The 18,153-nt window shown below is 41.5% G+C and overlaps 1 protein-coding gene across 3 annotated transcripts in view; it reads left to right on the forward strand.

Moving 5' to 3' along the window:
• MAP2K5 (mitogen-activated protein kinase kinase 5) overlaps nt 1–18,153 on the forward strand; it is a 120,712-nt gene that overhangs the window by 34,389 nt on the left and 68,170 nt on the right. For all 3 annotated transcript variants that reach the window (XM_062642751.1, XM_062642753.1, XM_062642752.1), the window contains exons 9-12: nt 6,707–6,746; nt 10,759–10,827; nt 10,923–11,004; nt 13,497–13,558. In XM_062642751.1, coding sequence (XP_062498735.1) covers nt 6,707–6,746; nt 10,759–10,827; nt 10,923–11,004; nt 13,497–13,558 — 253 coding nt within the window. The remainder of the gene's footprint in view (nt 1–6,706; nt 6,747–10,758; nt 10,828–10,922; nt 11,005–13,496; nt 13,559–18,153) is intronic.

An 18,153-nucleotide genomic window follows, 5' to 3' on the forward strand; every position in this document is an offset into this window, starting at 1 on the left:
GCATCAAAATGGCCATCATTAGAGGATGTGATGTACTTTTTGGCTCATTCTGTTGCTTCAAGTTTCTTTCTAAAACTCTGATGGGTTTACTTGTCCTGGCTCTGTCAGATAATGCCCAGCTGTGTCAGTCTAAACAGAAGTCTGAGAAAACTGCTCTGCAGTCTTCTGCCCTTTGAGATAGTTTAAAGCCAGCAGCTGAAACACACGACTGTGCCCTGGTCTGGATTGGTCCTGTGGCGGTGAGTGACCTGGTATTGGTGATGGTTGGACCGGGCTTGGAGCAGCTTGCTCTAGTAGAAGGTGTCCCTGCCCATTGCAGGGGGTTGGAACTGGATGAGCTTTAAGGTCCCATCCAACCCAAACCATTCCATGATTCTGTGGTGGCACCGTAGCCTCATCAAGCAGTGTCGAGGTGAAGCCTTCTCCATCTTTAGTCCTTTCTGTACAGGTCTCTCTAAGGAATGGGGTCTGAACTGCGATAGGATGGGTACAAGAAGGAAAGACTTGTAATCCAGTTTTGATTGACCCTGGAAGTTTGACTGCAGTGGAGAAGGAAGACTCATGTAAGAGGTAACAGATGGAAGTAGTAGGTTACAGCATGCAAGAGGTGAGGGGTTCATTGTGCTTTGGCTTGGATGGCAAAGCCACCTCTTTCCCACAGCGATGGGTTGAGACATTTTGCTCATTGCCATTTTCCTTATGCAGCTTTTAGTGCCAGTGTTGCTCTTCTGAAAAGTTTCAAATTCAGATGCAAGTATTTTTTTGTGTGTTTTCTCATTCAACAACAAATCATTTTGCAATCAGTACTCAAGCATCTGTAATGGGGCTTTAGATGGAGGGGAGGTTGGTGTAGATTGCTGTTTGAGCTACCACAGACCCCATAAAAGCTCCTTTTTACAACTGCTGTGCACTTTGGATTTCCTGTTTTAACAGCCAGAGAGTCAGGCTAATGTGTTTGTCTATTGCAGAAGGCAACAACTGTCAAAGTGTTTATTTCCTAGAAACAATTTGAATCTGTTTCTTTAAATGACCATCAGAGTATATGACAATTCTATCATCAGAATGTCAGACTCTGACCAGGAGCATGACAGACAGTGGCAGTACTTGGAGAAAAAGAGGGGAAAATGAACAGTAAACCAAATCTGTGGGTGATTTGCTATGTGGAGTTTGCAGCTGGCACATCGCTCTGCAATGAATGGCACTTAGAGGATTGTATTCATCTTGCACAACACTGGCGCAGTGATTTTGCTCTAGGTTATTTCTCACAGGGCAGGAAAATGCTCAGTTTGACTTCACTGATGCCCCTACATCTGAAGGTCCTGCTTGCTACAACCAGAGCTTTCTGTGTTAGCTTTTAAACTCAAATAAGAAATGTGGGACTTCTGGGTGTATGTTCATTTCTGCTAGGAAATGCTGAGACTTTTTGTGTGTGTTATTCTGTGTGTTGAGTGAGGAGGATATCTGGGGGACAGTTCATCAGTGCAGTGCTATGGGTGAGCTGATACAGACTCAGGGAAATGGGGCAATATTTGTGGTTCTTGTCAAGTGAAATGATGTCTTGATGTTTTAAACAGTTGTGTAACGAATGCATACCAAGGTGTGAAGCAGGAAGAAACGTATCTAGGAGAATGGACCTGAAATATTTACTCTTATTTTTACTTTGTAGCCTCAGGTTGCCACCTTGGGAAATTGAGAGTGGGGCTTTCAGCGCAGGGATGGACAAAGCCACAGCTGAGCTCGTGCCCTGCTACGGTCTCACTTCAAGAGGGAGGTTGGATTGGATGGTGTGGTGGTGCAACCACCCTTTCATCTCCTAGAACTGCTGTTAACAGAATGACATGCTGTTACTGACTGACTTGAGAGCCAGTAGAGCCACAGCACATCTGAGTTTGTGGCATCAGCCATAAGCTCCTGTGGTGTCTCTGTGAGAGGGGAGTTGTGTCCCTGCGTCCTGCAGTCACACCACTAACGCAACAGTACTGTCAGTACATCATTTTGTCATATTTGCTGACATTGGTTATATTTCTATAACGGGAGGGGACTGAGTCATTGGCATAGCAGACAGGTCATGGCTTTCCCTTGGCAAGGAATATCTTATTGATTAGAAATAGTTTTCGTGGCTATCAGGGGGGAGGAAATAGAAAAATACACCCTGGTGGCCAGCGTGAACAGATGGGAAGACAGATCTTTTGTGTGGTAGCCTGCTGCAGGCTCCTTCAGTGCCTTTCTGCACCAGCATTAGCAGCAGGGTATAATAACTTCAATGAATTTTTGCTTCTAAATAGAGATTGTGTTTACTTGAAGTATCTCAATAGTAAACTCAGATTTTAGTAAGAACTTATTACATTTGTTAGGAAAAGCAGTTTGAGAAAGCTCAGGGATCTTTGCATGCTCAGTCCATGCTCCTGATGTGACCATCCGGAAGTCACTCGTATGTGAGCAAATGCTTTACAATTAAAAATCAGGAAACAAACTGACAATTGCTGTTTCTCTTGAGTGCTTCTCATGTGAAACCTGAAGTTAGTTCTTTGCTTACCCTAGGAGGAATTATACTGCAATCACAGCAAGCAGTGCAGCTCCCCACTGTGCTCTTAGGTAAAATTCCACACAGGGAGAATATAAAATTGTTAAGTCTTAGCAAGTTGAAAGAGGGAGAATGTTTTTGTTTGACATCTAAGCTGTTTATTAAGCAGCTTGTGCATGTTCTGTTTGCTTGGGTTGGTTTGTTTTACTTCTGAAGTGATCAGAAACTCACCATATTCAGTGTCTGGAATTGCTAGCATTAAATATTGGGATGGGTTGTGGTTTATTCCGTAAAGAGGTTTGAGGCAAAGCATCTTACATTTCTGCTCTGGTTTTCTTTGCAGCAGAGCTCAGGGAGAACAAAGCAGGCAATATAAAATTCACTTACCTTTTTCTGCCTTTTCTTTTTTGAAACAGAAACCAGCTGCTCTGCCGCCTTCACTGTTTAATTTGCTTTCCTCTAGAAACACATCTTATATACAGTGCGGGGAGGGGGAGAGATGCCGAGGAGCTGGCAGTTCCCCCAAAGCCCTATTCTAGTTTTCCATGATACTGATTTCTGGAACACAAGGGTTTGCACACGCCGTACTCCACAGTCCATCACAAGTTTTTCTGGCTTAGCTGGAGGGCTTTGTTCAAGCAAAGCACATGCTTGCTCCCACCCTGCCTTTCTCATTCCCTAAAATAACCCAGCTCTTGCCACGGAGCTGGGCAAGCTGCCTTTGCAGCGCTCCCTCAGGGGCCCTCTCCATTTTCAGAGCAGAAGAGACAAAGTTCTGCTAAAGGACTTGGCTCACATCGGTCCCTTCAGGGCTTTAAATATCTGGGGATATGGTTAATAGTCAAGGTTAATAAAATATTTGACACAACTGTGCCAGTCTTGCTTAGGAGCTGTTCCTTGTAATGGATGGAGGGGGGCTCAGAATAATGAACTCTCGTGGGAATGGGCAGGATTTGAATTTCTTTTCCCCAGTGGGAAGGTTTCAGAGTATGTGATGGTTGAAGTCTGCCATCCTCTCATACAGTGTGTGGAGGCTTTAAACCAACCCCTCAGCGTTACATGCTCTGTATGCGCGCTAGGAGAACTTCCCGAAGGAGATGTTGGCCACTTCCTCCATCCCACATTAGCACAGTGTACCAGGGCAGGGGGGAAGGAAGATCCCCCAAAACTCGCTTTTTCCCCATCTCCCAGCTTTCTTGGTCAGTTTTTTCCCCCTCTTTGAGCTCTTGCAACGCCTTCTCCCTTTCTCGCTGGAATGTGTTTTATTCCTGAGGAGGACTTGCTGCTTTCCCTCCTCCATCCTCCCTGCAGATTTCTTTCTCATTTTGTGCAACCTCTAAACATTTTGTTGGGTGAGTTACTACTCGGACTTATTAAACCTTGGTTTTAATTAAACAGCAGTCCCTTATCTAGAGAGGGAAGGGGAAATGCATGTCAGAACCTGCTTCCTGCACTTGGCGAAGTGCAGCAGCGTTTCAATGATAACTTTTTAAGTAGTTGACTCTGGCATCGAGTGTTCGAAAGTACTTTTTAAGCTTCTGGTTGCAGAAGCTGTCTCTGATGTGGTGCAGTTTCTCCTTCACAATGTATGATTTATAGCCACAGATCTAATAATCTGATAGAGCTTTTGCTGTTTTTATGCAGTGGGTCAAAAGCAAACTCCAACAAAAAAAGAGGCGAAGAATGAACTTGTTTTCCCAGAGCCGGTTCATGCAAGGAACAAAATGTCAGAACAGTGTTTTCCTTGAATATTTTGCATTTCCATGAGTTTAATTCCTGCTCTTTACATTTGTCTTCAAGTAGTTCAGCAGCTGTTTAGCAACTGTTTTCCCTCCTCTTTAACATCCACTTGTCTTTATGGTTAGGCACTGCTCAAATGCATTCCTAGCAAGAGAAGTTGGAACTGTTTATTAGGTGACACCACTTGCCTACCATCCTGGAAGAATTTTAAGCCTGTGTTCACTGAAATGTGCAATGAGCATTGCTGAGGAACCTTTTGCATTTTACTGCTTTGCCTCATCCTGTGATCTGGTTCTACAGTGACGAGTTTGTTTGATTCCTTCTGAAGGTGTCACTGGGGTCTGGGAGAGGTGACACTTGGGATGAGACTTCACGTTACTTTATGAATATTAGTTTAATCTCCTCATAGATACCCACAGACTAACTCATGGTTGCAGTATGCGGAGCACGTAGGTTCTTCATGCTGCAAATATTCTGTGGGATTATTTCAGTGCATCCTTCTGAACCTACGTAAAGGTACTAAGTCTTCAGGCCTTCACTGTGCTGATTGTAACCAAAATGATCAATTCCAACTTTGAATTGTATGTAATATCTAACAAAAGTTTTCCCTACACGCTCATTGGAACGGGTAATTACTGTAGCAACTACAGACTAATTTGAAGTGTTAGCTGTTAATTAAAGCACTACAGAGGTGTACAGTTGTCTTTTGGTGTAACCAAAGCTCCTATTCAAACTTCATTAATCACTTTACAGTTATTGTGTTGGGAAAGGTCAGGACAACCGAGATGCCGGATCAGCCTGGAGTAAACAAATTCCGTTCCTCCCAGGTAGCATGGCATTTGCAGAGCCACTGGTCATGCTGCACCCATGGGCATGGCATTTCCTTTGTGATCCAATGCTCAGCCATAATTAAATGTTAAATGGGTCCTGTCAGTGCTCTGTAAACCAAACCAGGTATCTGCCCTCTGCTGGAAATTGAACCCAAACTTCCACGGATGAATTAGCGTGCATCATAATTAAATAATCAAGTCTTCCCTTTTAATTCACTTGGAAACAGGAGATCTCTCTTATGGAAAAAAGATCAGCTTTCTTGACAGGCTAATTAAGTTGCCAAACTGTCCGGCACAGTACATCGGCAGCTAACAGACGCTGAGCATGCTATCTCAACCTGTTCACTTGCTTGTCATTGCTGTTCATCTTAAGTCCATAATGTTTTGCCACTGTTGATTCATCCCTAGTTACAGCAAAGTTCATTTACTCCGTGGGATTCATGGATTATGCATTCAGCCACCAGTCTGTCAGAGCTCTGTCTTTGCTTCCTGACTGTTGTTACGATATTAAATAACACTGAGTTTTGGTGTTTGCTCCTACAAGCTGATGCCACTTGGCCACATAAATGTTTATCCTTCAGTTAGTAAATTAAAGTGAAGTTTTTAGAAACTTCCAAACCATTAATAAATGATATGAACACTCAGGGTTATAAATAGGATTAAACAACAGTCCTGCCCTCTGCTATGTATGATTTTGCATGCAATAGGCCAACTTCCTTCTTCAGTAATAATTGCTAGAGGTGTGTAGTGGTAAAACATTATAATTCTTTGAAGTTAGTGCCACATATATGACATTACTCTGCATAGAGTCATAAATCAGGATGAGACAATAAAACTAGTGAAGAGGAAAACCTTTAATGGTTTTGTTTTTATGCAGAATTCCATCAGATTTTTAGTAGACACTTTTTTTTCCACCTCCTTTTTATTTTCTTAGGAATTCATGGTGAGGAATGCAGAAGTCAGTGTTAAATAGCCAATTTCTTTAGAAATTAAGACAAATGATTTGGAATATTGTGGGAAATGATTCTGGGTCCATGTGAGCGTTAACAATAATGCTTTCTAACCTTGTATGTGTACACATGTGCTAATCTTAAATACAAATGCAGAAAGGTCATTTCACTCAGGTTTTCTGCGGGTCCTTAGGTTGTGATAAAGAATCAGCCATTACCTCTTTTACTGCACTTTAATTGATAGAGCTGTGGATCTCACTGTCCTACCACTAAAAATATCCATAGGGCTGCAAACTGGTGTGGTAAACCTTCTTTTATGTGAATAAAGGGTATTTATTGATTTTATTTCATTGAAAGAAAATGTGAAAATGGATAAATTCATACCCATAAAATTACTATTCCGCTGCCTGAAAGTCTTCAATGTGCAGATTTTATATAAGACATGCAGATGTAAAAACCTGCTAAATGGTTTCATTGTAAATATAGTCTTTTGATCAATTGTTTTCATCAGTCTTCCTTTAGAAATGCTCTCTGAGATTGGTTTAATGTAAAACAGATTAGCTCCAAGTCATTTTTCTATGAAATTAGTGGATACAAGCTGCACACATGTATAGAGATAATTTTATGTGAGCTCAACTTACTTAATTTTTTCCCTCATGCAGGGCATATCATGTCCCTAGTGGAAAAATACTAGCAGTAAAGGTAAGATATTACAGTAATTTTCTTTCTCTCTTTCTTTCTCTCCATTCTTTCTTGACCTTGATTTCCTTCCCCTCCCTCTGATTCTTAGATCTCATTTGGGTTTATCACATTAATCCACATTGTTTCGCAGGAAAGCTCTACATTAGGCAGAAGCTCTTCCCTGTGAGGGTGCTGAGGCGCTGGCACAGGGTGCCCAGAGAAGCTGTGGCTGCCCCATCCCTGGCAGTGTTCAAGGCCAGGTTGGACACAGGGGCTTGGAGCAAGCTGCTCCAGTGGAAGGTGTCCCTGCCCGTGGCAGGGGTTGGAACTGAATGAGCATTAAGTTCCCTTCCAACCCAAACCATTCTATGATACCTAAATCTGTCATGAGCAGTAAGACAGGAATTGTGTAATAGGCACAGAAGTATGGAAAACTTAAGTATAAAATAATAGCTTTATTGTTTTATTATAACTTGCAGTATGGCACTAAAAACGCTCTTGCCCTAGATGCTGGGGTTGTGTATGGATGCTGTTTTATCCTGGTTCTTGCTCCTGATGTAATCTTCAGGCTCGACAGAGAGCATCCTCCGTGGCAGCTGTGTTTGGTGCCAGCATTGCTGCTCTCCAGCCCTGGCCCTGTGCTGCTGGGGAGCTGTGGGTGCTCCCAGAAGTTGCCTGGAGAGGAGGTGGAGCACAAGGAAATTCACACAGGCAGGAGGGAAATGAGTTCACCCTTTGCAAGGTTAATTGAAATCATCTCCCTGTGGCAAAAAGAGTGTTCCCCAGCAATTTCACCTCGTTTCCCTTAAGAGTCCATGGGTTTGGTTAGTCCTGGTGGGTAAATAGGATCCTGAAGATCTGGGGGACTGGGTTCTCTTGTAGTTATTACTCATGGTGGTCCTGTCAGTCTCAATTGTATTTTTTAGTGTGATTTCAGACGAGATATTACATCAACCTGTGTGTGTTATCATAGTGTAAAATAACCTGCTCACGGGCTGGAGGTCAGGAAGCCTGCAATGATAGCGATCATGCTGGCTTGCTCTATTAAGAAAATGACTTAACACATCCATGGCCAGGCATACGCAGCAATAAAGAGCGGCTGGGAGGATGGTAATGCCAGTGTCTTGACCTGATCATCACACGGATCAGGTGTTTTGACAGAGGATTACCACACTAATAGGAACAGCACTGGATGGATCTGTGAAAGCAAAGTTCTGTGTTTTGGGGGCTTTTTCTGATAATAAACCACAGATTTGGTAGGACAAGAAAACATTTGGAAAACCTGTTGATTAAAATGCTTTCACATGGTAGAGAATCTTGTAAATATATTGAATAGGAAAACAAACCACTGCTACATACGCTATAGATGAAACCAATGTCATTTTATATGAACTTTGCAGCTAGGTATTGTGCAGAGGGTTGAATAGATTATTCACAGGTAACTTTTTTTCAATTAGAGGGGAAAATCTGAATGAAAACTGTGAGTGTACACTGGCTGGTTGCCATTCTTCAACTGCTTTTAGTTTCTCCTGCTCTTAAGCTAGCATTTAAATGGACCATTTGATTAATCATTTTTATAGCAGCTATAATACTCCCAAATTTCCTTTGAGTTGTACATACTGTAAAAGACAATTATGTCGCCACAGATTAAATAAGTGAATTAAAACAGAATAGCAGCTTAATTTGACCTGTGATTTTGCTCTCGTTCCCTGTAGTGGAACGTATGCCACTCCAGCAAATAGATGAAGTCATCCATGACAGCTTGTGATGAATTGCCGTATTTATACTGTATATTTTAATAGCCTCACACTAATTTAAATTGAGCACAGAGTAAATTATAATTCAGTCACTTGACTGCTTGTATTTAACTTGACAACTCATCCTTATTTGTCCTGGAGCAGAGGAAATATGTTCAGGTATTCCTCTTTTAAAAATTAACCCTTTTCACTTGGAACGTTGGGTATGTGGAGTTAATGTAAGTTCTAAGTGTGCCAAGTGGTTTCAAAAGCGCTGTATTTTAGGCAGGAATTTAAGAAAGATATGCAGGAATGCTTGCAGCCCTTCCTGAATCCCAGAGGACCACCACACCATTTGAATTAAAAATCATAGAATCACAGAATGGTTTGTATTGAAGGGACCTTAAAGCTCATCCAGCTCCAACCCCTGCCACAGGCAGGGACCCCTTCCACTAGAGCAGTTTGCTCCAAGCCCCTGTGTCCAACCTGGCCTTGAACACTGCCAGGGATGGGGCAGCCACAGCTTCTCTGGGCACCCTGTGCCAGCACCTCAGCACCCTCACAGGGAAGAGCTTCTGCCTAAGAGCTCATCTCAGTCTCCCCTCTGGCAAGTTAAAGCCATTCCCCTTGGCCTGTCCCTACAGGCCCTTATCAAAAGCCATACATGCTTCCCATACTGTTGTAGTGCATTTCCATACATGCCCTACCCAGTAGTATCCTCAACACTTGTTAGTAGGGTAGCTCTGCCTTTCTAGGTTATCCCACTATTAGAATGCAGGGTCTGTATGTAATTATAGTTAATGCAAATCAGCCAGAGACCTTTCTTCATGCCAGGTCGTTGTTGATTGGATGTCAGTGATGTATTTGCCGCTGATCATGCTAACTAGTCCTTGTTCAGATCGGTGAAGCCTTCCCAGGGAACAGGCAGGGAAGTTTCTCACTGTGAGTAGTGTTTAGTGAGATAAAATGCTGATTTTTATATCGTTGACAAGATTAAATTCTGTTAATATTCAGTGGGTGAAACTGATGGTATCCCAGCAAATTATTGTAAGTTTTTCAGGCTGGAAAAATGTAAGTGAATATTGTTGGCAAATGATTATTGATCTAGACAAGTGTGTTAAACGTTTCTTGGCAGCCCTGTATTACACTTACAATTTAGTTTAGTGACAGCTTTTATAAATAACCCTAAAGCAAAGTCTTGATAGGTGCAGGTTATCGGTTTTTCTTTTAGACTGATTTTGATACTGTAAAATCTGTGCGTTTGGAAATGGCCTCTGTATTTTGTTGTATCAGCAGTAAATGCAGCCTGTTATATCTGTTCTGCTAATTCTGCAAATTGACTACATTTTATTCCCCTTTAGCTTCAAATATCAAACTGTGAAATATCGTGGTGGCTAAATGCATTTAGAATCTATTTTGGTTTATATACTAGTACTTAATAATTGAATGTGGAAGTCTTCAAATAATCATGGCAAGGAGTTGCATATTAAAGTTCACTTTCAATGCTGGTTCTGCCAGAACCAGCATCCTTATTAAGAGAGTCTGTCTTGAAAATCCTGCAGACTTGCATCTCCACCTTCACTGCAGCACTTGGTGCTTCAGTCCTGGGTAGCAGCCTGGCTCAGAACGATGGAAAACGAGGGTTTGGGTGGAGGAAGCAGTAATAAGCATGAGAATGAGCTGCTGAGTGCTCCAAGTCACAGAGTGTGTAGTTGTTTTGAGGAATGCTTTGGTGATACTTATCTAAGCATCTGTATCATCTGCATTTTTTCTGTGTGTTTAACAGTTTTCCATGTTCCATACAATGTTAGGAATTCAGATAAAAAAGGGATAAATATTAAACTGAAACTATAAAGGTCATGGTAAGAGACACTCCTTCAAGGCACCAATGAGACATTCAGGGGTGCTTCCAGTACTGTGTGTATTTAGCCCTTAGAATTAACTTCAGCACTTTGGGACCTGTAGATCTACCACTCCTGCTCTTCATGTTACGTCTGCGGCTTGTGTTCAAGCCAAACTCATCTCATGGTTGAATGGTTAAACCACAAACCTGATGATATTTCATGGATAAAATTGTCTGTATAGCTTAGTTTGCTTGTAACTGACTTTTAAAAGTAAATAAATCTGTCCTTTCATTTCCATTTCCTTCCTTTGCTCATCGCTGTATTAAAATACTCTTTCCATCTATTCCTGCCTTTCTTTTCATCACATAAAGATTACTAATACTCAGGTTTTTATTTTGAATCATTCATTTTTTATGTCAACTGTGATCATGTATCTCTTGTGTTGTATTTTAGGTCATACCCTTAGATATAACACTGGAACTCCAGAAGCAGATAATGTCGGAGTTAGAAATTCTTTACAAGGTATATAAATTTTCTCATTTTCAGTATTCTTCCTTATAATCTTCTTACAACAAATTTTAAACCAGGCTTCTCTCTTTTTCCCTTTCTTTTCCCAGTGTGACTCATCGTATATCATAGGATTTTACGGTGCTTTTTTTGTAGAAAACAGGATTTCCCTGTGCACAGAGTTCATGGACGGTGAGTTGTGCATTCAGTGTGCTTTTGGTTGCTAAGTCTGTTAATGGGAAAACCATATCAAGATGTGCTTTTCCAGAACAGAGCAAAATGCAGTGGTATGACTGTATTAATAATTTCACAGGTAGTTTATAGACAGAATAGGTTGGTATTGGGCTTATGTTACATTCTCCATGGGCTGCTGTGTTTTCCTGAGTGTAACTTCCCTACTTTTATTGAAAATGTAAATAGAAGAGAAGTAAATGCTGGCTTAATTTGTGGGTTGATATTTGAGTGTTCCATACAATCTGTCCTCGCTGACAAAACAGCTGTTCCTCACTTTTCCTGTTTTGATAGCCAAACCAGATTTTCTTTTAAAGAAATCTATTAACCCAATGTCCTGTGTGTTTTCAATGGAAATCGTCTCTTAATTGCAAGACAAGGAATGATTTTCTAACACAGCTGTTTAGCAGCATGGCACTGAGCTCCTTTTGGAGTGTACTCCCGTTTCTCTCAATGTGAGTCTTCAGACCAAGAGTATCCCCTTCCCCACCATCTGATGCTACGGTCATTGTGGAGATGTATTAGTGCTTTGCTTTGAAATCTTCATGCCGTGTGGAATTCTTGGGGAAAAGGCAGGGAAAGCATTGTGATTGCAGCAATTTATAATCATTGCTGCCCTCTGTGTATCGGTTCTGAGAGTGTGTCTCATGGCAGCTGCAGTCCCCTTGTGTCTCGCGCAACAACCCTCTTCACAGCGTTCATCTCTTAACATCACGTTGTTGTTAGGAGCAATAGTCTGTTACTCACTCCAGGATTTTCTTACGAGCCAACATTTTATGCCTTCTCCAGGTCTTTCACAAAGGTTCAGTTAAGCTGGATATAAAGAAGTAAGGATCTCACAAACAATTCTCTGTGGAGAGAAGGCTTTATGGCAGGAAAAATTTCCAAAGCCAAATGTGTGTCATTAAGCATCGAGTAGCTTCATTCTTTCTGATATAAAGATAAAAAACCTTTAGGGTTTTATGGTGCATTTTGTTTTCTCCCTGTTAAAATGGTCTGTTATTGTTGTTATTTCTTCCTTTTTACATTCACTGCCTCTGTCCCAGGCATCACTGTGCCCTGTTTCCAAGTACTAATATTCTCTCAGATTTTCCATATTTTGATGGAAAATGCTACATTTATTCAGCAAAGCCTAGAAGCTCAGTTCCTTGCTGTTCTCCTGCTGTGTGTCTTAGCCATTTCTCTGCTCTGTTCTTGCAGTTGCCTCAGATTTGCAAGCCTGTGTTAAGCAGGAGTAGTCCCATGCAGTAAGGAAGCATCTGCTCATGCCAAAACCATGCATCTGTCTAGAGTGTGTATGCCCCTACTAATTCAGAGATGTTTAAAATAATGGACATAAATGCTTCCAGTTCTGAATTCTTGCTTGAAAATATTGAAGCCTTTAGGGTATGCATCCCTCATGTTGCACAACGATGGTGTTTACTGACCATGCACTAATTACTCGGAATTATACTGGAGATGACCTCTGGTCTGCCTCATGTTGTGCACTCCTTCTGGCAGAAAGCAACAGCAATCATTTAAAGGAAGAACAAAATGCAAATAAAGGGACCTTGCCATTTTTTTCCCTGAGACCTTTAATTTTGATGCATAAGAATACAGGTAAAGAGAAGAAAAAATACTTTCTCATCCTGCAGATGAGCAGCTTTAACCTTGACAAATGTTTAGCCCTTTGGACTGTCTTGGGCCAGTTTATAAGATTTCCTGAATCCCAGGACTCTGCCCAGTTGTATCCCAACCTTTAATTTTGATGCGTAAGAATACAGGTAAAGAGTTTTCTTAATTGCTGGACATTGGCCTCACTCTTTTCCCAATGGTGTCCTCAGTAAAACCTAGATGCTGCACTGAGAGCAGAGTTAGATCAGTGCTGAGCACTCTGAGGACCTCAAGCCTTGACTAAGACAACCTGCTCTTGCAAGCTAATGGTAGTACACTCTGCCTGTAATTCACTTGTCCTTTGATTTATTTATTTGCCATTCTACTTGGGTATTTTTAATTTTCAATTTTAAATTTGCTTTCTTGCCCAATAATTTCACCCTAGGGATGTTTTGAACACTGATTTGGTCATGAATTTCCTTTGCAGAACATAAGGGACTCTGACGTCCACTGTTGCTTTTGGGATGACTTTTTTATTCCTGAGAAGTTTCTCCAAGCCTGTTGGGTTTGAGTTCTCCAACTTTGATATTCTGTCTTGTGACTGGGAGGTTTTCTAAGAGTTTGAGTGTTAATGCTGCAAGCAGCAATAAGTAATGTGGGTGGAAAGACCCCCAGGTACTGTTCCATGTGTTTATTCAGAGTTTGGTAGATTTTTAAGGTCAGTTATTTCTGACACAGTTATTGTTATATCATTGATGGTGTTTTTATTAATAACCAAGGCCTAGAAACCCCTTGTGGCTTCAAATCTGGGGCAGTATTTCATTTTGTATTATCTAAGCACATTTTGTTTGTCCCTGCAGGGGGTTCTTTGGATGTTTATAGAAAAATTCCAGAGCATGTACTTGGAAGAATAGCAGTAGCTGTAAGTACTTCTTTCTTTATGTCTTTTGGGTTTTGATTGTGCGTGTAACAGAATGATTTGAGTGCACACATGCCCCTTGTGACACCAAGTCGTGTCCAGAGTCCGTGTCCTCATTGTGAAAGGGAAGGTCCTTCCTAACCCTTGGGTGTGCACAAGGACACCAGGGTTAAGGAAGCCTTCCTTTAGAACTACGAGCACATGAGTTGCCAGAGGCTCAAGAAATGTGATAAATTAAATGGGATGAGGAAAGAAGTCATGAATTTGCTGGAGATCTGCGTGGTCTGTTTCTTCACGTCAACCCTTGTAGGATGGAGCAGTCCTCTTGATTGTCTTTATTGAGCCTTGCAGTCCTTCTGTACTATATGGTTCCTTTAAAAAGTGATTCAGAAGCCCTGTCTTAGCCTTTAAGGTGATTCCCTCATCTGCTGCTTCTCGTGTGTAATTTCCATTCTAACTGTTTGTTCTGCACAAAGTTAACTCAATTAGGTTTGCTTCCCAGGCTGAAAGATGAAGTCAGCTCCTGGTACCAGAATGCAATGGCAGAACACATTTTCTCTCTTCCCCTGTGGCAGATGTACTCCTGAATGCACATAAGGAGGAGGCTGCAGTTTTTATTTGGCTGACCAAGGCTGCCTGGGGACAGGCTGCTCTTACTACAGTGATGGGACCCTTCACACCTGAGCAGTAATGGCTGAGGAGCTGATAGTGATTTTGGAGGTGATGAGCAGGGAGATGGTCTGTGAGCTAGGAAAAACCATCAATCCCCTATATCTACTCAGTTTGGTAACAAGGTGTTGACAGTGGGATCCTTGGAGGACCTGGTAGCTCGTCACTGTGTTTCAGCAGCCTTCAGTGGCTGCTCTGCTAGAAATTCACTGGCTCCAATTTGAAAACTAAATTACAGAGCAACAAAAGAAGGAAAAAAAGACCCAAAAGTCCCATCTTTTGCCAGAGCTGAATAAGGGGTAAATGACCAATGTCTTAGTGGATTTCCCAGGGGAGGGAGATACTGCTAAACAATTGCTAAATATAAGGAATACTTTGATAACTTAAGCAGTTTAAAGCATAACAAAGTTATTCTATCATGTGCCATTTAATTAAGTGCTGGGCTTTCACATTCATTATACATCAAGCTGACAATTTAAATCCTTTAATCCAACACAGGCAGCTATTTAGTCTCTGTTCATTGTAATTCACAGCTCTACTTTCCTCTTAATTTGTGTGGCCTGCCCAGGGTGATGAGCATCCCTCTCTGATGCTGTTTCCTCTAAGTAGCTTCAAATCTGCTCATTATATAGCCTAGCAGTTTCTTATGGAATTTGAATGCTTTTCACCTTTAGTTCAGAGTAAAAACGTTTCATCTCTTCTTCCCTATGGAGCAATGAACAGTGTCCTCATATTCCTGAGTAGCATGTGTAGAGTGTAATAATACTGGGATGGGCCTTAAAGAATTTCTTCATCTGCTTATTCCTTCTTCTTTTCCTCATTTGACTTCATGTTATGTATTTAATACATCCACACTAACTTACCTTGTCATTTCCTTTACTTACTTTTGTCTCTCCTCTCCCCCATCCTCCCCAGCTCCTTGGCTTGATATTTTACTGATGTTCTCTTCCAATTATTCACTTATCCATAATGGTGATGCTTCAGCCCCACCTTTTATGTCCTGAGATATATATATATATATAGTTCACCTGCAGGGTCATCTCTCTGTGAATCTGTTAGTGAGCATGACTCCCTGACAAGGACAGTGAGCTCATACTTAACAGCTTCTAGTTCTTTTATTTGCTGCTTTAGCAGCCTGTACTGTGCCCACTGCAGTGCAGGGGGTCAGTAAAGAGGTGAACAAAGGAGCAGGAGCCTTCAGAGAAGGAACTTGGCCCTTTCTCCTGCTTCTGTGTAACAGAAGGTGTGCGCTGAGGCTGAACCAGCACTGGCAGCGTCCCCTGCTCTGGTGCTGCTTTTTTGCTCAGTTGGCATAGTAGACTTGTTGGAAGGAGGCAGTGAAAGCCTTTGTTCTCTCTAGAATTTATCAGTGGCAGCAGGAAAGGCTCCTTTAAGTCTTCACAACCCTGCATCTTGGTGTCTGATGTTTTCAGCAGGGCCCAGCAGCCCATTTTGTGGGTTGGGCACCTTTTTGCCAAGTCCACAGACACCATAATCCCCACCCTGGACAGCTTGGGAAGATTACCCAAAGCCTGGAGGATTTCTGTTCAGGTACTGAGGAGAAGGAGGATATCAAACAAAGCTGGAGCTCACATGAATGGATTTTGTACACAAAACCTGGAGCTTCTGTAGTCTTTTTTCCCCAATTTTTGTATGTTTTCTTTCTACCTTCATTGCACCACGCACACAGAGTCATTTGTCTTTTATTCTCCTGAGACATGTACAATGCATTGGTCTATTGAAGCTGCTTAATAATATGTGTGACCCGCGCATCTGTTAATTAGAATATCCCTTTGTTGTATTTGAAGAAGTTTTTAAGAGAAACCATTTCCAGAGGAAAATGATGCCAGCACATGTAGACATGTAGCAGCATCCCAGCGCTCCTCTCACTCTGACTTGTCTTCTTGCTTCCTTTCTTGTTACATGAATTTGCCATGAAAAGTGGTGGACTGACAGCCCTTAAAAATAGTGATGAGCTCTAAGGTCCCTTCCAAACCAAACCAGTCTAGGATTCTGTGATTCAGGAGCAGGATGAAATAGTAAGAGAAACTCCAAGAAACTGGAGGGATCTCTGACTTCATAATAAAATTCACCCTGGTCACCTGTATTGAGGCAGTATCAACGAGAATGGGAAAGCTCTCTTCTTCTTGTGTACTTTATTTATGTGAAGGGCTAGTGTGCTTTTCCAAAGGAAAAGTGTATCTTGGGAAACCCAAAGTGATGTGGTGGCTCCTGCTTTCATACTGATGTGTACTTATTTGGGTCCGCCGATGTAAAATCTGTTCTACCTTTGCTTGCCACTTCACACATTTATTTTCACTTCAATTTCTGAAGCAGTGACATTGTGCACTGTATTTTGAGTGCTAATGTTGATTGAAGTTCTCCCTGAAAGGATGTGCACTTGAACTGTCAAGAGAGTGGGTGATTGACAGCAGGTAGAAGTACTTTTTGTGTCAAGGCTTTGTCAAGCCATTGTTGTAAAACCTGCTTTACTGAATACCAATAATTCCTGCTAGATGTTCAATCAAAAGATACTCTCTTCCAGCACCATTTTAGAATAATATTTAATACTTGAGAGTCCTTTCCTAATAGGCAAATGTAAGGTAAGTGAGGAACGGTGCTTTCCTCTGAGTTAGTCCATGTGGGGGGGCTCCTGTTCGCATCTTTGCAGCCCAGGATAAAGGGAAGAGCTCTTTTCATTCCTTTGCACACTGATACTGAGAGAACTGGAATGTGAAAGTTTGTTTAATGCCGTGTCTTTCATAACTGCTTATCCAGCACATGTTCCATAATAAAGATGTTTAATAACTCACAGCTGTTGACTTTTTTCCCCCATAGGAAACATTTCTTTTTTTCTATGAATGCATGCTTTAAATTAAATAATTTCATAATGGTTTTAAAGATTCTGAATAGTCCAAATAGATGTTTAATAATCAGAGCAGCTTACTGTCATCAGAAGCACTTTCACCAATGAGGAAGCCTGAGATGTTGCACCCCCTTTCTTTATTTTTGTATAAAGACTTTTTGTTTTTCCCTTCTTCTTATGACAAAATTCTGTGTAAGTACAATTCCCCTCTTTTGCTTTTTGAAAGGCCAACATGAAGAAGGGCACACCACTGAGCACGCAGAATTTGACTTTTGTTACAGGGACTTAGCAACTGAGGCCATGAGATGGGTATGAAGTGTGAGTTAAACACTGAGGAATTGCCACCTAGAGCAGTTTGTTGGGGATCCAGAATCATAACTTGCTGTATAAAAGAGATTGTGATTCCACTGACACTGGTTTTGATTACAGAGTAAGTTCTAAAAGGAGTTTCTAATCCAATAGGATGGCTGTAAATCCTTATGCTCTCTGCTTTCATGCTGTATATTTTTAGCACTTCTGCTTGATCACTGTAACAGAAGTAATTTCATTGCAGTCTACTCGGACAACGAATGTAATTGTTTTGAGTGAAAAACTCCTACAACTTCACAGCTGTCGGGAATGCTTTATTGTTCTGGAGATGCACAAAGTGTCAGGGAAGTGAATGAAATGTCGTCTCAGAGATGGGAACTTTAGAGGAAAGATTTGCTCTGTTAAAGAAAGCTGGCTGAGGGCAGGGATGGGTCGAGTTAAAAAGGAGCAGGAGGAGAAATGTGTTTGTTGAATCTTGCTCTCTGGGCTTGTAGTAAATCTAGGGGAAAATGAGAGTGTTAAAAATGCAAGAGTATGGGTGGTTAATTACTTACAGAAACAAAACCTGCAGAGAGGATGACTTGTAACACCCAGCTGCTGTCTTAGGGAGTGGACTGATGGGCTTGTTTGATTGTTATAATCGTATTGTATGCATGAAATAGAGTGGCAGTTGGATCCAGTGACAGAATCCCAGACTGGTTTGGGTTGAAGGCACCTTAAAGCTCATCCAGTTCCAGCCCCCTGCCACGGGCAG

Source organism: Pezoporus occidentalis, unplaced genomic scaffold (assembly GCF_034315485.1).
Source record: "Pezoporus occidentalis ecotype Australia unplaced genomic scaffold, CSIRO_AGI_Poc_V1 ctg72, whole genome shotgun sequence".
Lineage (NCBI taxonomy): Eukaryota > Metazoa > Chordata > Aves > Psittaciformes > Psittacidae > Pezoporus > Pezoporus occidentalis.